Source organism: Falco cherrug, chromosome 10 (genome assembly GCF_023634085.1).
Source record: "Falco cherrug isolate bFalChe1 chromosome 10, bFalChe1.pri, whole genome shotgun sequence".
NCBI lineage: Eukaryota > Metazoa > Chordata > Aves > Falconiformes > Falconidae > Falco > Falco cherrug.
This window is the reverse complement of record NC_073706.1, coordinates 34,375,109-34,402,638: the sequence shown is the minus strand read 5'-3', so window position 1 is coordinate 34,402,638 and position 27,530 is coordinate 34,375,109. Positions and strand designations below refer to the sequence as shown.

The 27,530-nt window shown below is 49.6% G+C and overlaps 1 protein-coding gene across 3 annotated transcripts; it reads left to right on the top strand.

Moving 5' to 3' along the window:
* The first annotated feature begins 64 nt into the window (after positions 1 to 64).
* On the top strand, positions 65 to 18,893 carry PIDD1 (p53-induced death domain protein 1). Of its 3 annotated transcripts, none has more exons than XM_027810514.2 (16): positions 65 to 488; positions 2,990 to 3,364; positions 5,061 to 5,474; positions 6,183 to 6,392; positions 7,246 to 7,300; positions 7,505 to 7,706; positions 8,381 to 8,509; positions 8,809 to 8,988; positions 9,359 to 9,506; positions 10,298 to 10,433; positions 10,656 to 10,806; positions 12,308 to 12,431; positions 13,690 to 13,808; positions 14,235 to 14,342; positions 15,286 to 15,491; positions 16,207 to 18,893. In XM_027810514.2, exons 2-16 carry the CDS (start codon positions 3,100 to 3,102, stop codon positions 16,442 to 16,444), a joined length of 2,685 nt encoding a protein of 894 aa, XP_027666315.2. In that variant the 5' UTR covers positions 65 to 488; positions 2,990 to 3,099; the 3' UTR covers positions 16,445 to 18,893. The 3 variants fall into 3 exon arrangements, with proteins under 3 accessions (XP_027666315.2, XP_027666316.2, XP_027666313.2); XM_027810515.2 differs by lacking the exon at positions 65 to 488 and adding an exon at positions 995 to 1,382 and having other exon boundaries at positions 6,183 to 6,386; XM_027810512.2 differs by lacking the exon at positions 65 to 488 and adding an exon at positions 995 to 1,382.
* The last annotated feature ends 8,637 nt before the right edge of the window (positions 18,894 to 27,530 follow it).

Sequence of the window (27,530 nt, the reverse complement as noted above, 5' to 3'; positions counted from 1 at the left end):
GGCGCCGCAGGGCGGGCCCGGCCGGGGCGCACGCGCGGGGCTGTGAGGCGCGGCGCTATGAGGCGCGGCCGGCGGGTGGTGCCGCCGCCTCAGCGGCCCGTTTTCCCCGCTTTAGGACCATTTTTTCCCCCCAAACCGCGGCTTTCCTGCGGGCCGGGCGGTGGCAGTGCAGGGCCCTGCCCTGGCGGGGTCCCCCGGGAAGCACGGACTCCCCCTCCGCCGAGGAGCGGCCCTTCTGCCCCGGCCCGTGGAGGCCGGCAGCAGGTGGCCCTGTGGCAAGGCCTCGCCGCGGGGTTGCGGGAGTTACCGCCTGGTTCGGTTCCGTTGAGGCCTCCCTGGGTTATGGAAATGAAGAATAGCAAAAAGTTAATATTGTGCCAAAATCCCCAGGGGCTAAATACACCAGAAGCGCTGCAGTAGGGCCGTGAGGAGGTCCTGGCTAGCCCTGCCTTGCCGCCTTGGAGTCTCCCTACAAACCCCCCATGCGGGTGAGCGCGTTTCCTGCTTCTCTGGTAACTTTGGTGCCATCAGGGAACACCCAGGCTCCCGGTTTCTAACTGAGGAAGGGCCTGAGAGAAACAGCCGGTGGTTTCTGTTGACTCCCTCTGGGAAGAGACATTTCCTCAGGGCACTGTGCAGCTTGTGTTTGGCTGTAAGCAAGGAGTGCTCCTCTCAGGGCACTAATGCAGCAGCACCACCATGCCAGAGCAGCCAGGCACCGGCCAGAAACTTGCTGTCATGGAAAACCTGGCTTTGCCCCTGGGAGCGAAATGGAGAGTAGCGCACACGCCATGGGGCCGCGCTGGGATGCGGTGTTAGGACCACATGGCATCCCTTGCAAGCAAGGCAGTGGACTACAGGCTCCTGGGGCAGGCGGGCGGCAAAGGCCCTGCTGTGGCAGAGCCGGTGGCCCTGGGTGGCTCGAGGGCTGGCTCGGCAGTGCTCAGCCCTGTGCCCTGCCAGGCTTGCAGCCCCTGCTGCATTGCTCTCCCTGGATTTGCAGTGAATGAGCATAACACCATAGGCTGCCTGTGCCTCCCGCTCCCTGCAGGCTGAGCTCACGCTGGGACCAGCTGGGGTGCCGAGGCTGGGCCGGCGTTAGGAAAATGGCATTTTGTGACAGTGGGACGCCTGGGTCTCGTCTCCCAGAGCTGCCTGCGCCTTGTCCCGCTGCATCTGGCACCTCCTCCGGCTCGTCCCGCCCCGGCAGCGCAGCTTGCCGGCGAACTTTGCAGGAAGTGCTGTGCCGGGCTGAGCCCAACCGAGCGCGGCCGGGCCTTTCGGGACCCAGGGTCTGTGACCCAGGGACCGGGTGCGGAGGGGGTGAGACAAGCGAGGCAGTGCTCAGCGGGGCACGGCGCGTGTGGCCCTGCTGCTCGGCTGTAAGTCCTGCGGGGGGGGAGGGGTGTCCCCAGGGGGCTGAGCCTCTGCTCAGGAGCCCTGTGGGGTAACGGGGGCCTGGTGCTGCCGGAGCTGGTGGCAGGGCAGGTGAAGACTGGGGTGAGTGTGTGTGTGTACGTGCACATGTGTGTGTATGTGCACGTGTGCATGCCTGTGCACAAGGGTGCCTGCCCATGTCCTCCAGCCTGGCCAGTTCAGAGCTGCCCTGTGGTTCCTTCACCATCAATAGCTTTACCAAGCTGTAGCAGATGGTCTTTTTGCTTATGTGTATCTGGAAGAGAGCTGTGTTTGTGTTGTGTACAGCCTTTTTGTAAGGAATACTTTTTTACTAAAGTTCCCATTTACCTGTTCTTGCTGTCTTTATGTGCCCGAAAGATTTCTCCTCTTTCAGGGAGCCAGGTGTGATGCCTCCCCCAGACTGTGCCTCGGGAACACCAGTGCTGCCATGTCCCAGAGGTTAACAGTAAAAAGCGCTGATCCTCAGGGTGTTGCAGGGGCATTAGCTTGCTTCTGCTGGCCTCGGACATTAAAGCTGTTACAAGTGTTTTGTAGTTCTGCATCACTTAAAAGAAATTTCTGTTCACCTATTTGATCCATGACAGGGTTTGAAAAGAACTCCTGATATTCATACCATAAGCTAGTTTAATTGCCATGCTCAGGGGGAGCTGCAGAAGATAAAGGAAGTGGAAAAAACAGGAAGTGGGGGACTTGGAAGTATGTGACTACTGGTATAAAAACAAGTGTGGTGCCTTTGCTCATCTTTGGACTACCAGTGTGCTGTGATGATAGTAGGTGATTTTGAAAGTCCTAGGTGGATGAAGGCTTCTTCACACTAAGGTGGCAGAAGAATAGTTAATTTCTTCAAATTTCATACCTCTGCTCCTTTAGGTTTAAATCCTTCCTAGCATGCATTATGTGATACCTGCTTTCCCCCTTTCTCTTTATCTGTGGAGGGTGCTGTGCGGGGAGGAAACAAGGACTAGCTGGCTGTGGCTGTGTTAGAGCATCTCTGTGGAGGCAAATCTGCAAGAGCCCCCATCCCAATGCACAGTCCAGTGCTCCTGTATCATGGACACGCCTTTTCTAACGCTCTCCCTGGCCCTGCCACGTTGGCTCTGCTGCCCTTTGTCCATTTTCATCTACACTCACTTTTATCCCATTGGCACCCAGTTTCACAGCTGGGTTTGATGTTGCAGCCTGTGAGCAGCCTCTGGGCTCTGCTCCTGGCTTGGTGCTCCCTGCCCCGGTTTTCCCCTCCACTTGTAAAGCTTCCCGCTAAGGCACTTTGAAATCTGCGTAAGGCATAGGCATTTACATTCATGTCTTTAAAAGTTAATATTGCTATTTATTTTGATGGTGGGTAATTACTCTGTTCTCTGCTGGGATGTTGGCTAGGGAAACTCAGAGGTTTTCCCTAGGAGGAGAAGCCTGTGTAGCATCCATCACCCTGAATTTCTGTGCTCTCTGCCCACAAAGCTTTTGGTAACGAGTGTGTAATCCATCCTGCCCTCTTGCTGTGATTATAAACTTTCCAGCTGCTCTGGGCTGGGGCAGGAAGACTTCATTGTGCACTTGTGTTCTCTTTCAGAGCCATCTTTCCTCCTCCTCCTCCTTGTCCCAGCTGCCTCGTAGTGCTGCTGGTGCCTGCCTGCCTGGCAAGTCAGAGCATGTCCGGACCCTGTGGACTAAACGCAGAAGATGGCAGAGCTTCTGGGGCTTGGGGACAAGTGTGGGGAGGGGGCTTCGGGGGCTCCTGCACTTGCTGGCTTGTGCCTTGCCGACAACAGGCTGAACTTGGACGTTTATCCTGACGGCTGCCACCGGTTCCTGCAGCTGTTCGAGGGGCGACAGGGAGAGGTGGTCCAGGTGGAGTTCCTCCGGCTCAGCAGCAACGATCGCCTCCTTGACACCACACTGGACATCCTTCCTCATCTGAAGCACCTGAAGTCCCTGGTGCTCAAAGGTAAATTCCTGGGCCCATCACCATCCAACTCTTTTAAGCTCAGCTTAATTTTTTTTACCCTTTTCTCCACATCTGCAGGACAAACTGCCCTTGAATTTTTTTTGTTCTGGTGCCCCTTACTACAGCTTTAGCTCTTAGCCTTGCTCAGAGCTGCATGCAGATTTCAATAAGATACAGGTCCTAAACTCTTATTTCCTTCCTTTGTTTCTACAGCTGCCTGGGGAACAGGTTTTGGAGTCTGGTTGGGTTGATGATGCAGTATTTTCTGTAGCCATCCTCTAGAAGAAGAGCGGGTTTTTTGCGTGGTTATGCATGCAAGGATGGGGGGGTTGAAAGGTGTTTAATTTTTTGGTAGATATTCAGCCCCTCTTTCATTTTTGGGAGTATAATGAGCTGTCTTTGCTGTGTTTCCATCTCCATCAATCCTAGCTTAATCCTTCTTAGTGTCAGTGAACGTTTAAGACCGGAAGACACTGCTCAACATTTATTAAAAGCATGACTCAGGTGTGCACATAATTTGGCAAGCTGTAGTAACTGTTAGACCTATAAATATTAGATCATTCTTTGACTTTCTTGTCTCTTTATTGTAGGAGGATCTCAATGCAAATGGTATAATTTCTTAGACTGAATCATTTGCTCTTTGGGAGGTGGATTTTAAAAAAGAAACGAGAGAAAAAAAGGGGGAGTTTGTGGCCAGAATTCAGGATTCTAGCTGAAAACTGAAAAGACTGAAGTTTGCTTCTATATCTGCCACAGATTTCTCATGTGAATAATTTCATTTGTCTTTTCCCCCTTTAGTAAGGTGAGGATAATGGCATAGCTTTTATCAAGCTTGTTTTGTGAGATGTACACCCTGAGCATCCTGAAATGCAATAAAATAGTTTGCTAAGATTTTCTTAGTGCAATGTGTGTCTGTTAGTTTGATTGTTCTCATTTTTCACCATTATGCAGCATAAAAAATGTTTGGTGCCATCTGCTGTACGTGTATACAAACAGACAACAGTGGAGGGAGAGTGGAAAGCGATGAAGGAATGGAGAGTTTTGGAAGGTTCCTTTTGTTTGTTTGACTTATTTTCCATGGGTGCAGACCTTCTTCAGTTTGTCACAAGCTGGGGTGGGGAACACGTATCCTTTCCTCACTGCGCCATCTGGCCTACACAATACTGAACTACCTGCTTTTTTCCCCACATTTTCACTGCTTTCCTCACATCTGCTCTCCAGGCTTGCAGGGGCAGATCTCAGTCCTCAGGGCTGTTCATCCCTCAACAGCATGGGCAAAGCCTGGAGGGTAAGGAATGTCTCCTTAGTCCAAAAAGTGTTGTGTGTTGGCCACTGGTGCTGGTGGGGAAGGAGAGTGGGAGGCTTGGAGGGGTATCGGCCACCCTGCTGAAGGGGGGTAGATATGTGGAGTGGCCTGGCGCTTCCTGACTTGTGACTCCAGACATGTTCAGCAGAGTTTTACTGGTTGACTGTAGCATCTCTTGATTTCATAAAAGGTCTTCACCATTATATCGCTTTCACTGATCAGGAAAATGAGGCAAGGAGAAACCCCATTTCTCTATGAATGCTTTGTAATCGGTGCTGCTCAATGTGATCAGTAAATCCCCATCTTCTGGGTCCCTGTGAGTCTTACGTGGGGCCGGTGAGGTATCCCTGTAGCATACTGACCTCTTTTTCCCCTTCCCTCCACACCCAGGTGGCCATGCCAGGGATGAGTTTGGCTCGTGTCAGCATGGCTCCCTGACAAGCTTACCACCCGACGCTGGGAACCTGAGGTGTCTCACCCACCTGGATCTCAGCTTCAACAGCCTCTCCACCTTGCCTAGCTGCATCCTCCACCTCCCTAGCCTCCACGTGCTCCTGGTGAGCCACAACAGCCTGGTGGCGCTCCCTGAGGACTTTGGCTGTCTGAGCAAACTGACTTTCTTCTCTGCTATGAAAAATCAGCTGAAGAACTTACCTCGTAGCATTGGGGAGCTGACAGTGCTACAGGACCTGGATCTCTCTGAAAATGCTTTGGAATTCCTCCCCGAAGAAGTCGGGAATTTGCGTAACTGCACAGAGCTGGATCTCTCTGGGAATTGCTTATCGAGTGTCCCAGACTCCTTTGGTATGTATTTTCTAGAGGAAAAGAAGGACATAGACTTACTGAGTTTTTGATACAGTCTAGGACCCCTGAGGCCCTTGGGCTCTGTCCCCAGAGCTGTTAACACAAACCATCTGTTATGTTAGAGCCAAATGGAAGGGATACCCAGAAGAAAGATGCTTGGCTCAGTCAGTCCCCTTGAGCATTAATGACTTTCTGGACCGTGCTTTCTGCTTCTGTGGATCAGCAAGACTGCTAAGATTTCAATACAATTTACAATAATAGCCGAGGATCTGGCCTGGCTGGTTTTGGGTGGCACCTGGAACTGGAAACAGAAGAGCTGTGGTTTAGTGGGATGCAAATCTGGGTGTCAAATCATGCTGTCCAGTGTGGACCAGTCCACTGAACCGGGCTCTGACTTCTGCCCAGCTTCCTGGCTCTTGGGTCCTGTATTACTTTGTGCCTGGGGTTGTCATTGATGCTGTTACAGAAGCATCTTATATCGATACTGGTAGTTGGGTGCTGAAAAGCAGAGGAGAGAGGAGGCTGCGTTGCCTCTCGGCTAGTTCCCTGGACCCCTTTGTTTTGTGAGCTGAAGGGATGCTGGGATCTTGTGCTTTTCCCTTATTTTGTGCGTGTGTGCGTGATGAGGAGAGCGGCGGGGGCGTTAGAGCTGATGTGCAATGCAATTAACAGCATGGATGGGGGGTCACTTCTTGTTCTAACCTGCAGCCAATCTGAAGTCTCTGCGGCGGCTGCATCTCCACAGCAATCTCCTGGTGACGGTCCCTGCCTCGCTTGCCAGCCTTCCCAACTTGTCCAGACTTGATCTGCAGAACAATTGCCTCCGTGCTGTCCCCCCCGAGATCCAGACCTCACCATTCGTTCGTCTCCGAGGCAATCCCTTAGGAGAAACGGAGCCATCCCTGCAGGATGGTAATTGTAAGGCTTCTGCTGCTGTGGGTTCTGCCCAGCTGTTCCCTCCCTCAGCCCAGCATGGCGTGAATGGGTTTGGATTAGAGAAGGCAAGAAAGGGGGAATCAGATCGGTATTTTTTTGTCTGGAACAATTACGATCTTGTAAGGATACAGACAGTACTAGTTCTGTTTTTATGAGCCCAAGCCTAGTCCGAAGGGCTCGGTGGTCCCTGGAATTTGGCTTGCTAGGAGAGGTTTTACAGTGAAAGCGAAAATGGGATTCACAGGAGGTGGATCAGGAGAGGCCCTTAAAAGGGTCCAGCCTTTTTAGCAGAGGTGAGCACCAGTTCTTGGACTTGCTGCGTGGCCCTAAGGCTGTGGTAGCTCATGCTAGAGGTGCTGGGAGCAATAAGAACTCATTTTGCCATGCAGTTACCTCCTGCTTTCCTGTGGGTCCCAGGCTGCAGAGGAGCAGCTCTTTGTGCAAGATGAAGGTGATGAATGAGCAGGAATATGAGCGAGGTTTCCCAATAGTGTTTACATTCACAAGAGCAAGTGCTGACTCCCAGGGTTGGCCCCAGGCAATCAAACAAGGCCCTGAGAGTTGCAGGGGTGGTAAATTGAAATATTTTCTAATTCTCCCTGCTTCTGAGTTTTCCTGGGGGAGAGTCAGTACTTCTAGTGTGTCTTGGGACCTCTAGGTTCCTTCCTGTCCTCCTGCTGCTGCTTGATCTGAAGCCTACTGCAGTGTGAACAGGGTTCTGTTAGTGACTGTCAGATTAGGATTAAGCCAAAATTAAAATGCAAATTCAGCCTTCCTTTTCTATCCTGATTTAAGTAACCTGTCTTCTTCTCCTACCCAAACGTTATTGCCACAGATCAATCCAGTGCCAGAGGGCTACGAAGATTCTTCCTTGCATCAGGAGAGGACAGGTAAGCCTCTGTTATTAAGTACTTATATTACAGTGGTGTAACAAGCTCCAAGTCAAGATCGGTGCGTGGTGGGTATTGCACATATGTATAGAAGCTTATGTCCTCAGTAGGCCAGTCAAACACAAGGTAGGAGATCCTTCTGTTGATTTTCGGAGGGCTGACGTCATTGCACAGTGTCATACATTCATGCATTTCTTCTGGAAGCTTTACTGTCACCTCTGAAGGCTGCAAAGTGGTCCTGGCCTGTGGCATCCATTTCTGCTTTCCACCGGGGGCTGCTTCTGACCCTCTGCGGATCTACTTCCGAACCCTTGCACCGGACCCTCAGTGGGTAAAGCTGAGACACCATGATGTCCTTCTAAGTAGAGTCCTGGAGCTGCAGCCCCATGGGGTCAAATTCCAGCAGGTGAGGACACATCCAGGCCTCCTCCTGATCAATCTGCCTCTGCAATAGCTTGGCGGAGTCTTCTGAGAAAGTCTCTTGGGACTTTTGAGACAGCTACGCCCATCACTGCTGCTTTTAAGTAACTGCAGGACTGCCTTTCAAAGAAGCCCAGCCACAAAGATTCAGAAAGGACAAGCTTTCCTGGCACTGTGCTGGTCTGGCTTCTTTGCCTGCCCCACTGCTCCCACTTGAGCTGAGCTATAACCTTCCTCACTCACAAGCTTCCTCCTGTGCCAGAGGATAAGTGCTGTTCCAGCATTTGGCCTTAGCCTGCAAGGAGAATGGTTCACATCCTTCCCCAAAAGCCTGATTGTGTGGTTTTCATTCAGGCTGGTGAGTACTTACGCCACCAGCCCTGTCGTGGCTGACAGCAACTCACCGCAAAAGTTGCTTGGCCCTTTCTGCCCCCAAGCTGCAGAACTTTTCCTGCCGCCACACTGTGTAGCAAACCTGACATCTCTTGTCACCTCCCTGGAGGCTGCAGGACAGAGCAGGTTCCTATCTCCTCTTCCGCTCCCTGCGTACAGGCCGTGCTTTGCCTTTCCCCTTCTTGTCTGCACAGGAAGCCACAGAGCAGAGCTAGGCTTGGTTTTATCTTTTCTATTGGTGTCTCACAGGAATGCTTTTTTTGCCAGGAGGTACAGATTTGGATGCCGTACACCTCCCCTCAAACCCTTCGTCAGCGTGAGGTGGTAGTTCGGACCTTCAGCGGGCAGAGCTGGAGTGATCTGAGTACAAGAGTGGAGCAGAAGAAAAAGTCAAAGGTAAGCAGATTGGAATGACTGGTGACACACATTATTACCCTTCCCCTCTTCCGTTTTGCCCAGCCAAGAGTGAATCCATTTGAAACACCTCCCAAGCTGTGTTTTGACCAGCTGCTATAAAACATAGTGGATTTCAGCTCCAGGTTTCCTCTCTTGTGGAGGTGTGTCTCCTGAAGGTGACAACTTGCAGCCTGCTGTGCTTCATCCCTGTTCTAGTGCTTTCACCTGCCCGGCTGCTTCCTGCCTTTATTGTACTGCATAATATGCCTAGATGTTTTCTTCCCTGTCTTCCGTTACAGAAGCATGTGGCTCACTGTAGTGTCCTCCACTTCTCTTGGTTCCTTGTTGTGTCTCGACTTGTGCAAAATCAATGCAAAGTGCCAACAGAGGGGACATTGCTCTTTTCCAGTGTGGATCCAAACATCAAAGTGACTTTTCCTCCTGGAGTCACTGAAGAGACTCGCAACGTCAAGCTGCAGGTATGCATGCTTTAAAAACCACAAGCTTTAGTAAGCCTTAGTGCAGCTCTTGCTGCAGCAGCTTAGTGAGTGAGACTAGGGGGAAATAATTTCTGTGGATGTAATTCTAAAGCCACCCCACTAAAAATAATTGTTTTGTAGAGCTGCTAGATAGTGGTAAATGCTATTGTAATACCCTGGGCTGTCCCAGCTTGCCACATTGACACTGGTATTAGAGCAGACTTCAGCCAAAGTTCACTCACTGTGCTTCCATTTCTCACGGGCCCCTGAGCCAGGAGCAGCATCTGCCTGCTGGGTGCTGGGGGAACTGAGCAAGTGATTTGGGAATTTGCCTGACTGCCCTGCTCTCCATATTGTTTTCCACATCCAGGTGCTGCCGGTCTCTGCAGAAGAGATAGAGGAAATCACAGCCGATGCAGGGTGCAGAGCCAGTCCCCTGCTCTGCCTCTCCCAGGATTCCCTGGTGGATTTTCTCAGGCCAGTGAGAATTCAGCTGCCCCTCCCACCTGGGCTCACAGGTGAGTTTATTCCCAAAACTGGCAAAGAGAAACATCATATGTGGAAAGCCATGAATGGCAAGCTGGGATTTTTGTTTGCCTCTCCTGTAATAATAAAGCTTGCTGCTTATCCTGCAGGAGCAGCAAGGTGCATATGCTGAGTGAGTGGTGGTGCAGTGTGGTGGTGCGGAAGGTAGTTCAGGTCCAGCTCATGAATCTGATGCTGAGCCACTGCAGTTAAAAATGTATGATCATACACTAAGCCATCTCCCACCCTGAATATTGCTAGAAACAGCCTCAGCCTCGCCAGGGTTTCCTCTGTTTGCATGCTGAGTATCCTGTGTTTCCTAATTCCTATTTTCTTTGACCTTTCCTGGCTTTCTTGTGAAGAAGTAAAATATGTTTGGGTACGGCTTGGCCTTCATTGTAACACCACCTGGCATTTTTATGTCTGAAGTGCATCAGGATAGAAAAGCCTGTGGGATGTACCTTTAGAAAGAGATGGAACTTAATTAATAACCCTAGATATTGGTGATAGGAATTGTCTAATTAATCTGTTGGTGGCAATCAGCACACTATCAGTTTAAGCCTGCATATTCTGCCAGACTATCCTGGAAACGTTGAAGTAGCATCATCCTTTTATTTTTGCTCTTCTTTGACCAAAATTCAGTTCTGGGTGCTGAAGAGAAGGCTATGAGCCTTACTTTGGTGCTTTTCAATAGTGAATCCCCCCAGACTGTGGCTAGGTTTGTAAAGCCATGAACAAAGGCTTCTGCTGCATATAGCATCTCTTGATCCTTGTTGTCTTTAAGGGCTAAATTTGGATCGGTCAAGGCTGCATCTTCTCCATGGTGACCTGGAGGGCCAAACCTGGGATGACATTACTAGTCAGGTGGTGCTGGAATTCACCCATCTCTATGTGGTGTTTGAAGTCACCCACTTCTCCTGGTAAGTGCAGGATTAGTCCTGAGGAAAAGATGGGATGTTCCTCTGCCTTGCTTTTCCCACACTGATCAGGGCTCATGCCGTTAACCCTACCTTCTCCCTTTGCACATCAGGCCAAGCTTAGCACTTCATCTCTACCCATCACTTTTTACAGTCTTGTGGGTGTGACACTGGCTTCTCTTACTAGGCAGGATCCCTCCTTTTTCTTAATTCCTTGTCTGCCAGGTACTGGCTGTGGTACACCACCAAGACCTACATTGGAGGCATTGCCAAGAAAGTCTATGAGCGGCTGCGTATGTACCAGGTGAACTTCATTGCTCTGCAGAGGAAGAAGGACCCCGAGCAAGTCCTGCTACAGTGTGTCCCCAAGCACAAGGTTTGACTGGCTTCCATTGCCTTGCTCCTGAGCTTCCTGCGCCTCCCTTTATAGGATATCAGGGCAGCAGTGCACCAAATGGTCCTGTTTGCTGCCCCAAGGTCGTGGCCGGGGTATGCTGTCACCACACTGTGTTGGTAGTGTGATACCAGCTCACTGTGAGCTGGGGTAGAAGGAAAACTCACTCTGTGCAGCAGTGGCTGGATATACATTCTGTAGACTGGGCTGCTAAAATCAGCTAGACACAGTAGCTGGCCATTTGCATGCTGTAAGTGTCCAGCAAACATGAGGCAAAACACGGTTTAAATTTCAGTCAAAGATATTAAGGTTAATAAGTCACTTGTCTGACGTGGGCTAGTAGTGTGGGCAGAAGCACTGCTTTGGTTTCAGCTGGAGAGGCTAGAAATGGTATTCACTCTTCCCGATGTTCCTTGCTGTTTACCGTTCAAGCAGTGGAACAGAACATACGAGCTTTCCTTAATCTGCTTCAGTGCAGCATCAAGTTAGTTTGTGCTGTTAGCCTGAGCTAACCTGGCTTGATGGTCTGTCAGGAGATAGGAAGGGCTCACTCTCTGCTGCTGCCTCTGCCCTAGGGGTACCAGCCCTCAGCAGCAAAGCAAGTGTGCATCTGCATTTGTAGAGCGTGTACCTTGACAGACAGCGCAGCTCAGTGACGTGAGAGTTTTATCAGGCTGCCAGAACTGGGCTGCGTATCCAACTCTCTGCACAACCCTCTGGTCTGGTTCCTCCTTTTGCTCTTTATTTGTTCTCCTGTAGGAGAACATTGAAATGACCTGTACGCATAAACAGCTATAAGGATTCTTTATATCTTGGGTTCAGGGCTCAAATTGTTTCCAGAGGAGGCAGCAACGGCACCCACAGTGAGACAGGTTCAGTGGTGTCTGTACTCCTGCTAGGGGTGCTGGTGGGGTGAGAGAGAAGGTTTACTGTTACAAATAGGAAGAACAATAGACACCTCAGCTCTGGGCTAACTCTTGCATTGCCTCTGAGACCCCAGGTCTGCCAGTGTGATTGCAAGCTGCAAAGCAAAAATGAGCTTTCTGGTGTCCTCAGCTGTGTGCTATTGCAGCATGTGGCTTTTTGCAGAAAAAATGTCTTTTAATGGCATACTGTGAGGGAGATAAGGTAGCAAGGAAATCCTTCCCTGTCTTTGAAGGTTACTGACCTGTTACAATGTAGAGATACTGCTGAAAATGCTTTTTTATTGACAGCTTTGGGATGGCCTATCTTTGTTAGTCCACATAGGCTTTTCTGCTTTTTACTGGAGGGGAGAAATAGGGTAACCACAAACACTTCCTTGCCTGTAGTAAATGTACCTGGGATAGGAGGGTGGGTGTGTGTTCATTTGTTTACATCCTTCCCATGTAAAATGGACTTCCCCTGTTGAAGGTGTGGGGAACATCATGGGTGTAGGAACATGGGTCAGGGGACAGATGTGCTTCAGATCAAACATGGAGTCCTGTGTCATCATCCTTGTCAGGTCGATCCAGTGCTGAAGAAGCTGCAGGACCGCTATCGAGGACCTGAGCCATCTGACATGGTGGAGATGTTTGAGGGAGAGCAATTTTTTGCAGCTTTTGAGCAAGGCATCAGCATCGATATGGGTATGGCAGCACTGGGCTCCTTTCTGCTTCTAACTCCTGTGCTTCTCTAGCCCTAGGTGTGTATCTGCTGGGGGCTGTACTCCATGGCATTCCTCTCTGCCTCCAGTTTGCCTACTACTCACAGCAGCTAGCCCTTGGACATTGAACTTGTCATATTCTCTGGTCACCCAACTTTTGTGTCTACTTTTCTGAAGGAAAGTCCTCTTTGTAGGCTTTCATTTCCTCTCATGCTGTTGTAGTCTGCAGAGGGCAATAGCCAAATGTGTTTATTTTATGACTGATCTGCTACTGCAGCCATCTATGCCCTTTTCCTGGCATCTTAGACAAAACTCTGGAATGCCCATGGTGATCTAATTAATGTTGCCCATTTCTGAGAGAACACATATAATGGTATTTGATTAGAGAAGGTATTTCTGAAATAATCCAGAGCAAAAAAAAAATTCCCCCAAATGGAGCCACTGGAAGAGAAGAAAAGAGGGAGCAAGACCAAAACTCAAGATGATATTTTATGCCCCAATGTGTCTGGACCTGTTACAGCTGCAAACTGAGCCATGTTCTTCAAAACCTGGGCGTACAGCTCAGTTTCATTGGTGTAAATTAAGCTTAACTCTATGAATCACAGAATCATAGAATTGTTTATGTTGGAATAGACCTTTAAGATCGTAGAGTCCAGCCTTTAACCCAGCACTGCCAAGAATACTGAAGTGCATTGGTCTTTCAGTGGAGTTTGTGAGGCCAGGGTCTGTTGCTCTGTCCTGATTTAGGCTGGACTCTTAAATTAATTTCTAGATAATTACATATGAGTGTTGTACCTGATTATAGTTTTTTCCATTTAGCTATATTCATATTCCAGCACCCACTGCAGAAATGGTGGAGGGATAGGGGGCCTATTTTTATGCATGACAGGATGCTATTGCAGCTGATTCTGCCCTCCAAGGGGTAGAATGGACCTAGGACAGAGGAATGGGCCAAGGATGGACTAGGCTCCCCCCGAATGCTTTGCCCTGCCTTGCCTTCCATTCTTGAACTTGATCTCCACCTTGTGGCCATTACCTTTTTTCACTTTTGGGACCTGCTTTCTCCACAGCCAGGGTTTTCTGCTTTCCCGTCTCACCCGGTGAGGAAGCAGGGTGTTAGATTCCTTTCAGGCATGAGTAGGAGTAGGCAGTAGCATGGAGGCTGCTAGTGGCTGTTGGCCAGGCTCGAAAATCTGCACGCTTTTCTGCACAAGTTGAGCATTTGCTGCTTCTCTGCGCAGATCGCCCCGACTGCGTGGATGGACGACTCTCGTTTATTTTTTACTCTCACTTGAAGAACATGAAGGAAATCTATGTGACCTCCCCTGTAGACAGGAAAGACCAAGCTGTCAAAGGCCAGGTGAGCAACCGGTTACACTGACTATTTGTTTCCTCCATGGCCATCATCATCATTGCTTTTACGATGTTCCCAATAATAATTTCTGAGTGCCAGGTATGACTCTTTTCCCTCCCCTCTTTTCCTTGGCTTTGCATTTCACTGACTAAACCCTGAATAATCACAGAGTAGTCTTAAAGGATCACTCATCACTTAGCTCTCTGACTTACATTCCTGCCATTAACTCTTGGTGTCTTCACAGTCAGTCCAGACTTTATGGCAGAACCTCTGTGCTCCTCCCAGTTGCACTTCATTGGGAGGCCATGTTTGTGAACAGAGGATAGGTGAGAAATGCTGGATTCATTCTGTTCCAGACAGGAAAGACAAAGCAATCAGGCTTGGCCAGTGTTCTTGAATCTGAGCCTCACTGCATGCTTTTTGTTTGCAAAGGTCTCTTTCTACCGAGGGGCAGTTCCCAAGAGCATCCCTGAAGATGCCAGCAGGAGGAGGAAAGGACCAGACTCCTTCTGGCTCGCTACTCTGCCTATTAAACTGCCTGTGAGTTTTTTTTGTCTCCTAAAAAAAAGAAATAGGTGGGTAAAAGCACGGCCTTGCTGCTCAGCTAGTTTTGTCTTCCTCCATGAGAACGGATGCAATGAATGACTGCAAGAAATGGCTGCCCAACCATGGAGATTTCCCACTCTCCATGAGCTCTTCTGAAAAGAGGAACACAAACAGCTGGGAGTGGTCTCCATCTCTCCTACTCATCTTCTCTGTCAAGCACAGGCTTGTTGGATGGGTGGTCAGAGAGGGTGGATCCATTGAATGAATGATGTAGAACAGGAGGAAGCTCACTGTAATTAAAGGAAGTGTCTGTTTTGTTTATAAATTTCTTAGTCACACAGCTCATGCAGCAGGAAAAAAGGAAGATCTAGGATGAGGTAGGTAGGCTGGATTTTAATACAAGTGTTGAGTGTAAGTACTCTGGTGTGAGCCACTGGCCTTTTAAGGCTGCTCTGTATGTTGCAGTGAGAAATGCAACTTTTGCTTATAAAATTTAATTGATATTTGAGAAGCTTAAAACAATAAATACCTTTGTAGGCTGAATGCTTCTGTTCAGATCACGTGCCAGGATCTCACATCCCTTTCTGACACATGCAACCTCAACTACACATCTAGACTAAGTGCTCTCTTACTGCCGAGGCAAATATATTCTGGGGAGATAGTTCATTGAAAAATACTCTGTAAAGAAAGGAAATTTCCAGTGTGAGATATGACTGTGTACTTTATGATTTGATATTTTCAGAGGCAGTGAGCATTGCTGGTCATTGCCAGTGTGAGCGCTCCTTGCTTTTTACAGCCTGACTGTTCAGCCCCAAGATCTTCCTTCCTCCTTGGCGGGAGGAAAGATATTTCAGTGTGCAATCTGAATGGCCAGATATTGTCCTGTATAAAACCAATTTGTTTAGCACGTTCTCTCTCTCTTTCCTCTGTGACACAGCGATTGAAACCCCGCTGGGGTGAGAATCCCCACCCCCTGAATGGCTTCTCCTTCCCTCCCTTGAACCTGGGCAGTGCTGAGACTGGCTACCTGACCCAGGCAAACCTGCTGAGCATTGCCAGGCGCATGGGAGCTGACTGGCAGACCATCGGCCTGAACCTGGGCTTGACCTATCAGCAGATTGAGCGCATAGGATACAATAACAGGTAAGATACAACACTGATCAAGAGTAGTGCATTATATCTATCTGCAGTGTAATAGTATAAATTAATGCTTGGCTGGTTGAAAGTTTTCCCACTGGAATTGTTTCACCAGATAAAAGATGGGTTGACTAATGGTTCTTCTCAAAACATTACCTCTTTTATCGAAAACTGATTATTTTCTCTTGCTGTTATAAAACAAAGCTTTAAGTTTGAAAAACACAATCGGGGAAATAACAAACCTGATGACCTTTGTAGTTCTGATGAGTCGCATTCCTGTTTTGTTCTGTGATCTGGATTCCTGGCCAGACTCCATCTCTGACAATGAGCAATGGCTTATGGCATTGATTGTGAATATCATCTTTATTCAAAAAGAGCTTGTGGTACGTCATGGGACATGCAGTCTGACCAAAAAGCCAGAGCAGTAGGAGAGAATTAGACTTGCTATGACTAACCTACTATTCCTGTGGGGAATTTACATTCAAAAGCAGAATCATTTAATTTGATATTTCCATTAGAAAAAAAAAAATCTAGAGAGATTCTAGTGTAGGAACTGCAACTCCTGTATGGTGGGTGGGGAAAAGGCAGGCCCACCGGGTGCTTTGTGTGTCTGGATGGCTTCTCTGGGGCTCCAGGCATGGACTAGGACTCCAGTAAGGCCTCTTCGGGTTGTCAGTCAGGAGAGTGTGCTGGTTACTTCTGCGCTTCCCCCTTTCTTCAGAGAGGACCTTGATAAGCAGATCCTGGACATGCTGTTCTCATGGGCTCAGCAAAACTTGGAGGATCCTGACTGTGTGGGTAAGCTGATTACAGCCATGAAAGAGAGTGGCCGCCAGGACATTGCTGATGAGGTCGAAACCATTGTTGAGCTGGGACGGCAGAAATACAGGGAGTCCATCCGCCGGGTGGGCTTGGAGCAGGAGAGCAGCACTGAGGACTCTGCGATAGCTATGATGTAGCACCTGGCAGAAGGAATGGGGTTTCATATTGGGTCCCTCTGCGTACCCAGAGTGACAATGTCTTGGAGCTGCTCCTGCCTCAAGGGCCAGTGTCTTCCCGAGGATCTGGACATTGATTCACTTGTGAGCAGACTACTGAGCGCTCTCAGGTCTGTACTCACATGCCACTTCTGCCAATCCCAGGCAGTTTAGAGTGCATTTACAAGCCTTTTCTGTACTTCCACTTCTCGCCCTTGAGCTTTAGATCTCAGAAACATGGAGAAATTCTGAGGTTGAAGCGTCTGTCAGTTGAGTAGTGGCTAAAGTAGCCTTTAATGAATTAATAATCATGTCATGTTTATTTATTTATAACTTATTCCAGAAACCATGTTCTGCTGGAGCCACTGGGTGTGAGCATTTGGGTCTGTTTGTGCTCCAGTGCTTGATGGGAAAGTGGAGGTGCAGTTGTGTCATGAAGGCCTGTGGTGCGGTGGGGACTCCTCAGCCATTTCGGTTAATGATGTGTTTTGCTCGCATGAGAATATGAATTGTATTGCCCATGAAAATGTTTTCTGTTTTCTGCCAAATCTGTTCCAGTTTCCTCAAGCCCAAACCAAAACCTAAGTATTTGTGGGGAAAAGAGAAGAAACTAATTTCTAGAAAAATTGCTCTTGTATTTTGGTTTTCCTCCAAAAACCATTTTGGAACAAAAAAAATTTCACATTGTCCCTAGGCTGCTGCACCTGCCAGGCTTTTTAGATGAGACCTATGCACTGCTGGTCTTTGACAGAGTTCCAGTTTTATTTTAGAAACAAGTAAAAATGTGTAACCCTGCTGTTCTGGGAGAGACTCTGCTTTAAGGAATATCCCTTGCAGTTGCAAAGGGATATTCCTCACATCCTCCCAGTGAAATATGCCTGTGCAATAGTGAAGGTGTGACCCCTCCTGAAGTTTGGTAAAAAGCATGACTTAAATTTGCATTTTAAAAACTGGTCTGACCAGCTGTGAAATAGGCACCGTGTGGGATTGGCATGAACTATGCTGAGCTAATCTCCCGGTTTTGCAGTCTGAACATCTTGTATAAGGCTGAAAGTGTTTATTGCTTTTTAACTACTCTGTCATTGACTACTGAGGTGCCCTTCTCTTCCTGCTCCCCATCTCATAATGGGCCTCAGCTAGTGACCCACTAATGACAGTGGGAAATTTCATGCAAGCTTTTTGAAAGACTACTGTCATCTGCGTAAATCCAACTCTTTCAAGACAGGTTGGATTCAGCATAACTCTCTAAGCGATACTTAAAGGGCTGTTCTCAGTCTGAAAACCAAAAGTCTGTAGAAAAATGCCAGGTTGCAACACCCAGATTCAACCTGCTGCTGCAGGTCTGAGAAATCCTGGTGTTTTCTTCCTCCTGTGAGGAATCATTGGTGGTTTCCCTGATGCTGTGTTTCAGACCTGCCATCAGTACTGTTGAAAGAGAAGCATAAAATTGTTCTGCTTTTTTAAAATTATTTATTTATTTTAAGGGTATTCTAACATCTCAGGCTGTGGAGTGATCAGTGTCCAGTCCAAAGCACTGGACAAGGATTTGCAGGCTTGAGTTACCGTCTTGGGCGTAGGGACTTCCTCAGATCTGATTTCTTACGCCGTGCTGCCCCTCAAGTCTCACATTGGATTAAAGTCAGCAGTTCTCATTGGAATGTACAGTTTCTCTGGTAGTCTGTGTCATCTGTTCTTGTCTGTAATTTTGATGTGTACCAACTAGGTATTCATTCTTTACTCCAGTTTTGGAGAGATGCATTTGGGCATATTGCTCTCACTGGGAATAAAATAAGTGCTTAACTGTTTCAAAGCATGGTCTGCTAATTCATAAATGCCTCGAGGTGTTAAACAGAGCCAGGTCCCTTTGAACTTGCTGGTGGAAAGACACAGGTGAGCTTGGCCATGCTGCACAGAAACAGAAGAGCTCTTGTTTGGGCACTGCTGGCTGCAAAGCGCAGGGCAGGCTGCAGCTGCGCGAATGCTAGCCCATAGCTTGGCTTTGCTGCCGTGGGGCTAAGCTGGGCAACGCAGCACTGGGGGCATGGGTTTGGCTCGCCAAGCGTAGGAGTAGAGCTCAGGTGGCGCAGGTCGAGGCAGCATCAAGGCTAGTCTAGAGGGCCCAGTGTGCAGGCTTAGCCTGGCCTCTGGTGAGGCTGCAGGAGGCTTCTGGCTGGGCAAAGCCGGTTAATTCCTTACTACGGGTCTACGGGTAGCATAAGGTAGCACCCACAGCTACAACAGGATGAAGCTAGGCTGCACTTAGCTTTCTGTTTGTGATGGCCAGGCAACAACTGAGTTGGGAATGCTGAAACAAGGGCTGTGTAGGCTGGACTCCGTGGAGGTCTCATCCAGATGTCGGCAGAGCTACAGCTTTTCCAGATAACAGATAGATCAGGCTAGGAGAGAGGGAGGTCAGTGCTAGGTGTTTAGGTTACTCAGGCCAAGCAACAGGAGATAACAAACCCTAGACAATATCATCAGTAGAACAGCTCTTCAGGGTTTGGGCTGATGAGGAAAGTTAAGTAACTACCCCAGAGAAGTACCGTTATCTCCATCCTCTCACTGCTGAGCAGCAGCCGCTGGACTGGGTCACCTCACGGCATTTGGTTTTCTCCTTGCACTGACACTGAAGTGAGCACCCAGCTGGGGGTATGAGGGTGCTGACGGGAAATCAGAGCAACCATCCGGCTGCTCTTTCCTTAGCTGACTCAGCAGCAAATATTTGAGCTGGATGAGAGTCAACAGAAAGCATGTTATTTTCAGGTGTGTTATCTCTATTTAATAATTTCTTTGAGGCACGGTAACTCCTTCATAAGCCTGTAGTTGCTATGGCCAGGAAACAGGGGTTACAGTTGCAGTGTGTGGTTGAAGCAGCAAAAAAACCCAACGTGGCATTTAGTTTTTGAATTAAAAGTTTGCTCTTCTTTTAATAATTACTCACATGCCAGAGTAGTCTCTTTCCCTTTTCAGCTACCTGGCTTTTCCTGGTTCCTATTAGGCACCTTACAGTGTCCTACTGACAATCTGGCAGATTTTGTGGTTTTTACTGTGCACGATCCTGATGTGTCCAAAATTCTCCCAAATAAAGTTCAACAAGGAAAAGCCTCCTTACAAAAAAAATCTAAAAGTAAAGGGAGAAATTGTTTGGGAGTGGAAACATTTTTTCTCCTCTTTTTTTTGACTGCAACATCTATACCTCTTTAACTCTCATAATTAAACCCTTTTCTACTTCATAAACTTGTGGATCTCCAGCAGAACGACCAAGTGGCCCTCGGAGGTGAAGTGTGTTTTGCACATACCACTCTCCACTTCTAGGTTCTGCTTACCATGATAGCCCTGTAGCTGCCAGGAGCCAGATTCAGGTAAGATGCTTCCAGCCCCTGCAAAGGTTAATAAAAGAAACTGCTGAGAAATTAAAGCCCAGGCAAAACTCAGATCAGTTTATTAGTTCTATAAAAAACGTAAGGGAAAGCCTGACTATATCCTGCAGGGGGTTAAACTGTTTACATGCTGCTGGCAGTAAAATGCTGTATAATTCCCAGTAAAAGACCTGAAGGAAATATGAAGGTGGGAGGGAGCCCGCAGGGGCTGTGTTCAGTTTGTCCGTTTTCTGTGGCCAGACAACAGTACTGTGAAATTCAGCACATCCATAGGATGGCTCTGGTGAGTGAAAGGAGATACCTGCTGTGCGTTGAGGACCGGGTGGTTCCGCCATGAACCTACCGAGCTTGATACAAAACGGAGGGAGCATCAGAAGGTACCCTGCCAACTGGTAAGATTTCCTGCTCTTTGGTACCCTACAGTGGCCATACTCGACAGTGTCATGCTGCTGTTGCTTTGAAAAGGGAAAGGAAATCTGATGGTTCTTAAATTTGCTGGTTTTCCCCTGAAGGGAGGATCACAGCGTGCTTTCAGCCTTTAAAGCCAAGAGTAGCTTTCCCTGGGAAAGGTGTGGGGCTGGTTTTCAGGCACTGGTGCATCAGAGCCCCAGCCCAGGGCTGGCGCGAAGTGAGCCCACCATATTTACCTGTCGTATAGTCGTTAAAATGAAGAAAAAAGCTTTTGCTACAGTGAAGTCTGTGTCGAATTCCTGAAGTCTGCAGAAATAAACTGTACGTTCTTAAAGCACTATTTCTCTGTAGCTCTGTGGCCTGAAAATCCACAGGGAAAGTTTGATGCTTGTTCCAGTTCTCAGCTACCTTGAAGGAACTTGGTGACTGGGAAACGCAGAAACCAGGTAGGCACCATGACAAAGGACAATTTAGCCTCTGCCCTTCCTGCCTCGCAGTAGGTCTGTAGGTTGAACCCAAGCAGAAGGTTGCTTTGGGAGGCTGGGACTAAGATCCTTCTGCTTGGTTTGCTCATTGAGCACCAGTGCAGTTCATGTCTTTTCCAGACAGGAGACCGTGGAACTGGAAAATGTGCAAGGGATAGGAAGGATGTTCAGAGAAAAGTACTGCAAGGTATTTTCAATTCTTTCTGCAGCAGAGTATTACATGGTCCCAGGAAAGGATGGAGACGGGTAACAGATGGTTGCCACCCACTTTTTCAACTAGGTGGCACCAAATGAAATAATCACAGAGTCACAGACGGGTCGGGGTGGGAAGGGACCTCTGGGGATCCTCTAGTCCACCCCCCTCCCAAAGCAGGGTCACCTAGAGCAGGGTGCGCAGCGTCGCGTCCAGGTGGGGTTTGAATGTCTCCAGGGAAGGAGACCCCACAGCCTCTCTGGGCAGCCTGGCCCAGCGCTCTGTCACCCTCAAGGTGAAGAAGTGCTTCCTCACATTCAGAAGGAACCTCCTGTGTTGCAGTCTGTGCCCGTTGCCCCTTGTCCTGTCGCTGGGCACCGCTGCGAAGAGCCTGGCCCGTCCTGTCGGCACTCGCCCTGGAGAGATGTGTGTGCATCGATGAGATCCCCTCTCAGCCTTCCCTTCCCCAGGCTGGGCAGGCCCAGCTCTCCCAGCCTGTCCCCATACGGGAGATGCTCCATGCCCTCATCACCTCTGCAGCCTCTGCCAGCCCCTGCCAGCCCCTCTCCAGCAGCTCCCTGTCCCTCTGGAACTGGGGAGCCCAGCACTGGGCACAGCACCCCAGATGTGGCCTCACCAGGGCAGAGCAGAGGGGGAGGATCACCCAGCCACGTGGGCTCTGCCAGGGCCAGGCCTGGTCTTCTGGAGGTATTTAGCATCACCAGGTTCAGAAACAAAATCTGCATGTCCAGGAGAGAGTGGGGCTCAGGTAGAGGGTGGCTGCAGCCCCTACGGAGGTGTCCACCTCTCCCCACTGTGTGAAGAAGGGACCTGGCTGATGAACCTGGGTAGTTAGGCTTCTAATTATGCTTTGTTGTGCTGATGAAGAGAAGCTTTAGATTACAGTGAGAAGTAGAACAGGACAGCTGGCCGAGGGAGGTGGTAACGGGATAGCTGGGGGAGGACACGAGTTTAGGTATCTAATCTGCTGCTTCTTCAGCCCAGTTCTCAGGGGATCTCACTCCCTCTGGAAGCAGCAATGGCTTGGGACAAATGTTTCTTTGGTTTTCTTCACTCCAGGTTGGTGAAAAAGGAAATCATTGTGATTCTTAGCTTCTCCCCAAGCCCAGAGCTGAGAACAAGCATGGGTTGTGATGCTGGTTGTAGCTGCTCCCTCCCAAAACTACAGGTTACTGGCTCCTGGGGCCTGGCACACCTTCCATGTGCTGCAGGAGCATCAGGCTGAGTGACAATCCCAGTGCATTTTCATGCCGGTGCGCAGAGAGCAGCAAGAAAATACAGCATCTCCCCCTCAAAAATCCCTTACAACAGATGATTTAGTTGCAGACTGGCCAGGGAAAAGAAGATCCTGCTGCTTAAACAGGCTATTTTGTGACAACTGCTGTGCATCCACGATGGCCGGAGGGCAGAGGCAGTCACAAATGGATCCATCAGCTTTTTGGGGTCCCAAAATAACATGGCCCTGGACCTGGCAGCAGCTCTTGGCAAGGCAGCGAGCCCGGGGAACTGTGACTCTTCCTGCAGGTCAGGCCATTTCATTTTCACCCACAGCAGGACGGCAGTGTTCTCGGTGACCACTTCACCCTCCAGCCTGGTGGCATGGAGCCATCTCCCTTTCTGCCTTCGAGAAACAGCAAAGCAGGTTAATGAGGCCACAGATTTCCCTTAGTTGCTTGCTGGTGCTGGAAGGACAGATGAACAAATGGGCTTGTGGAGCATGGGGAGCACCATAAAATCCTGGAGCAAACATCACTGTTTGGCATTGCTTGGCCACACACCCCAGGGAAAGATCCCTACCCTGCACTGTCCCATAAATCCAGTGCCACCTCTGCGTGGGGGCAGATGCAGATGGGGTGATGCTGTGGGACAATTTCTTTCGGGGATGAGGGAGTAAGCCCTGCTGAAAGGCTCCTGTGGAATAGCTGGCTGCAGCTGCAGGCTCCCTGCCAGCAGCTGTGCCCGGAGTGGGTTCTGGAGGCCAGTCTCGCAGCCAAGACACAGCCATTCGTCGGCACTCAATAAACAAAAGTGCCCTGCTGTTTTATCTGGGAGATAATCATGCAGGGCATGAAATTTCTTTCCCTTGCACTCTCTGTGCTGAGCAGGAGCCTGCATCAGCTGCCAAGGGAGCCGGGGCACTGCTGCTGTGGGCCGTGCTGCGGACAGGCACGCAGGAATGGGGGCTGCTGGCTGTCAGGTAACTCCGAGGCCAGAGACCCACGGGTGCTAGGCATGGTGAGATGCTGGTGCTTACTGGAAGCTGCCAGCCCTGTGGGATGTGTTGGGAGCTGGACTATTTTGCGAGCCAGCTCATGACACATGACCCATTAGCACTCCAGGGTCAATTCTGTGGCTCTAAAAGGAGTCTTTTTGGCTTCTCAATGATTAATGATTGAAATCAAAAAGCTTTTTGCTTGTTTTTTTTCCAGGCTAGCATTGCCAAGCCTTGATTTCCCTGCTTTTGCTGGAGAAAAGTGGCTGGAGAGTTTGCTGGTGGGAAAACTTGTGTGCCTTCAGCATCAAGGACTTTCTTTCCTCCTGCTATTTGTTAGGTATTTGAATCAAACAGCTACTAAGAAGATGCCTGCAGCCTCCTCCTGAGGAGCGATGGCCAGAGGGGACCACACAGACCATGTATGCTGGTTCACCTTGTGTGGTCTCACAGCTCTGAGCTCTTGGGGACAACAGAGCCGGGGTTGGGGTAAAGCTGTCCCCTTCCCGCACCCCCTTCACTCTCTGGCTGCATCCACATACCCTCTCACTTCTTAATGTCAGAAAATGAAACCAGACCTGCTGGGTCAGTGGTTTCTGGGTGATTCCCGGCATCCAAGCTGACAGCCAGCTGTGAACCTGTTCATTTCATTCATAGTTTGGCTGTACTCTCAGCAGCCGGATGCTGGAGGCCTCCCCTATTTCCTCTGTGCCGTTACCTTTGGCAACCCACCCTGTGGTCCTAACGGGGAATGAGATCAGGCTCGGTTGAGATTGATTTTTCCAGAAAACGATGTTGACCGGTGCTAATTATATATGTTACTGCCTCTTCAATCTTTATTACTTAAATAGTCTAACAGCGCTCATCATTATCAAATCACGTCCAGAACGGCCACCAGGCCAAGGGAGCAGTGATCAAGCTTGCCCAATTTGGCTTTTTTAAGCGTTGGTTTAATATCCGCACTCATCAGGTGCTTGGGGATTTCACCGGCACTCTACAATTTATTAAAGCAGAAAGCAATGCAAATGGGGAAGGAAGCTGAAAAATACGACTTCATGAAAGCCTCTTTCTTTGGCCAGCAGACTGCACTTGACCCATGTCCTCGGCAGGGCTGCTTTCAGCCCACGGCCTCTCTGGCAGCTGGGCTGAAAGCAGCGCAGGATTTTGAGACTCGTGCAGGAGGAGCTTTCTGGCAAGCACAAACCTGGTATAATGCTGTGTGTGCCGTGACGATGACAATGTTGCCTCGTACAGGAGGTCCTGAGGTCTGCTCTTCACCTTGTATCAGATGCAGACATCACTGCTTTTGAAACTTCACTTTGTACCAAATGGTATGAAGTCTCTCTTGTGTCTGTCAGAAGAAAAAATTTATGTCTGAGAGCAGAGGAAACCTTGACAACCTGGCACTCGCTGAAAGCGAACTTTCTTACTTTCTTCCTCTGCTTTTTTTTGTTCCCTCTTTTAAAGGCTGCTGGAAGAAATGGGTCCTTTGCACCAAGAAGGTTACAAAGAGCAGTTGTATTATGCAGCAGAACCAAAAAAAAAAAAAAAAAAAAAAAATGGGTGATTGCAGCCCTCTTAAAATTCAGTGCAAAGCCGGCCAGCATTAACCTCTTCTTTGCCAGGGGACGGTACTGTCCTACCAGCACATCTATGGGACAGCACGTTATGATAAATGGTAAAATCTATCTGCTTCAATCCATGCTGAGTTCAGTTCAGCTTTTGTCCGAGTTGGTATAGCACAGTGAAACCCACCAATGCTTTTGCAAAACAGGGCAGGGTGAGGACCTGCCACCACCATTGCTTGTTCCCCAAACTGGAGGAGGCCTGCATCAGTGCCTGACGCAGCAGCCTGCCCACAACCCATGCCCACTTTCCCAAGGACATGGTAGACACAAGGCTGTGGGGTTGGACAGACTATGCCGGCAACTCCTTATCCACAGCACTTGCACTTTGCTCCTGTGATGGAGCATCTGAAAAATGGCATGGTGCACAGGTCTCTCTCCTTGATGAGGCACCACCTTTCTGGAGGATGCTTTCCACCTCCTGTGCTGTATCTTTGCATGCTTTGCCCAGCATAAGTTGAAAAGCGCACGAGCTGCTCCCTTTTTCACCTACATCCAACTCATTAGCATTGGCTTCTGATGCTTCACTGGCCTCTGGCTTACATCTTCTTCTCACCTCGGTTACAGCTCCCTGACTGTGATAAACAAGCTCCTCTCACTTTCAGGTGTGTGCACAACTCCGATGTTTCTGGGCTGTTCTTTGCAGCGCCATATAATTGTCCTTTCTCCCATGTATGAGATGTCCTCATGCCCTGGTTTTGGCTGTGACAGAGTTAATTTTCTTCTTAGTAGCTGGTGCAGTGCTGTTTTGGATGTGGTGTGAGAATAATGTTGATAGCACACTGATGTTTTTAGTTGTTGCTAGGTAATGTTTATACTGACTCAAGGACTTTTTAGTTTCTCAGGCTTTGCCAGCAAGGCTTAATGGGCACAAGAAACTGGGAGGGGACACAACCAGACAGCTGACCTGAACTAGCCAAAGAGGTATTCCATACTATGGGATGTCATGCTCAGTATGTAAACTGGGGGGGCTGTTGGCTGGGGCCTGTGGATCGCTGACTGGGGACTGGCTGGGCATCGGTCAGCACAGGGTGAGCAATTTTATTGTGCATGACTTGTTTTCTCCCTCCCCTTTGGATTTCATTCCTCTCCCCTTCTCCCTCCTTTTCATTATAACTGTTATTGTTATTATTATTATTGTTCTTTTGGTTTCATTTTATTTCAATTATAAAGTTGTTCTTACCTCAACCCTTGAGATTTACATTCCTTTCCGATTGTCCTCCCCATCCCTCTGGGTGAGAGGGGAGTGAGTGAGTGGCTGTGTGGTACTTAATTACCGGCTGGGGTTAAACCACGACACCTCATTAGCCTGACACGCTCCACCATCCTTGTAGCCACTCTTCTCTGATCATCTCCGATTCACTGCACAGGCTAACTGCGTATTCGTGCTCTGCTGGCTCCTGTGAGCCTTCAGCACAGAGCTGGTAATGCCAGGCTTGCTGCATCTGCTATGGTGCAGTGCCTGCGCACCTGAGCAGGCAGGGATGCTTTGGAGATGTATTCCCCTGGAGATCTTTCCCCCTTTCCTTGGTGGTCTTGTTACCGAAAATCGTAACCAGGAAAATTCTCCAAATTAAATGATTGTTTAGAAAGCCGACGTTGGCTTATTGCAGGGCTGGGTTACACAGGGGATTCTTCCTCCTAACATGCACACCAAGTTACTTGAGGGTATACATTATACACACTAGAGTACTTGCATATTCATAGTACATTACATATTCATTTTCAGTCGCGCACAGGACTGGTTGCACGTCGCTCGCTTCCAATGCAAACCAGCACGCACCCTCAGACAGCACCACTGAAGCTTCTACTAACTCCGCACGCTCCCCAGCGGGGTTTGCCCGCTCTCAGGGGCTATCTGAGTCGGAGGTTGTGATCTCCCATGACTACAATTACCTTTGTCCTTCTTTCAACTAATTTTCTGTGGGTTGCAGCACCTCACCAGCTTGTCTCCTTTTGCGGCCAGAACTTCCCCACTTGGAGGCTTACTTCTGCACGATTTAGGTAACAGTGCTCTTGTCCCCATCCTTGTTGACTCCCTTGATTTGAAGTCCTTTCCTTCATTAATTTTGATGACTCCAGAGGGTCAGCTTGATCTAAACTTTGCGCGCAGGTTTGTCTGATGTATAGCCAAGCGCTAAATCAGAGTGACAATTCAGGAGTGTAGGCATGTCTGGCACCCGCGGGCGTGCTGCTGCGAGGCGTGGGGGCCCAGGGGGGTGCTGCCATCCCCTTGCCCTCACCCTCCGCCTGCGGGCCCCACAGAGCCAGGCACTGGGGTGTTTGCGTGTGGCCTTGGGCCCTGTCCCGCTGCTGGAACCACGGCGAGGCCTGTGCGGCCCAAGGGCCATGTCTGCCTGCGGGCCTCCAGCGGGGCCCAGCCGGCCACGACCGGTCTTGATTTATTTTGAAGGGTCGTTATTGTAAAGGGTCTTCATTTTGAAGGGAAGCGGGATTTACTCCCCACCTCAGGCCGTTTCCCGCCGCCCCCGCCCGGCCAGGTAGCTGCAAGATGGCTGCCGGGTGGGCTGCGGGCGAGCCCCTGCGGCGGGGCGCGGGCTGCGTGCGGCCGGGGCCGGGCACGGCGAGACGCCTCCCTCACGCCCGGGGCTCCCCGCGGGGGTCGCGGCGGCCCGGGGACGGCGCCGGCCGAGGGGGACGGCGCCCAGGCCCGGCAGCCCCGGCGCGCGTTGCCGTGGTGACCGCCCCGGCGGGGAGGGCCCGGCGGCGGCTTTTCCTGC

Excerpts from the sequence above, each read along its gene's own strand:
- PIDD1 (XM_027810514.2), top strand. The coding sequence starts at position 3,100 with ATGGCAGAGCTTCTGGGGCTTGGGGACAAGTGTGGGGAGGGGGCTTCG. Across the intron at positions 8,510-8,808 it reads AGCAGAAGAAAAAGTCAAAG|AAGCATGTGGCTCACTGTAG; the intron begins GTAAGCAGATTG and ends CTTCCGTTACAG. Across the intron at positions 10,434-10,655 it reads GAAGTCACCCACTTCTCCTG|GTACTGGCTGTGGTACACCA; the intron begins GTAAGTGCAGGA and ends CTTGTCTGCCAG.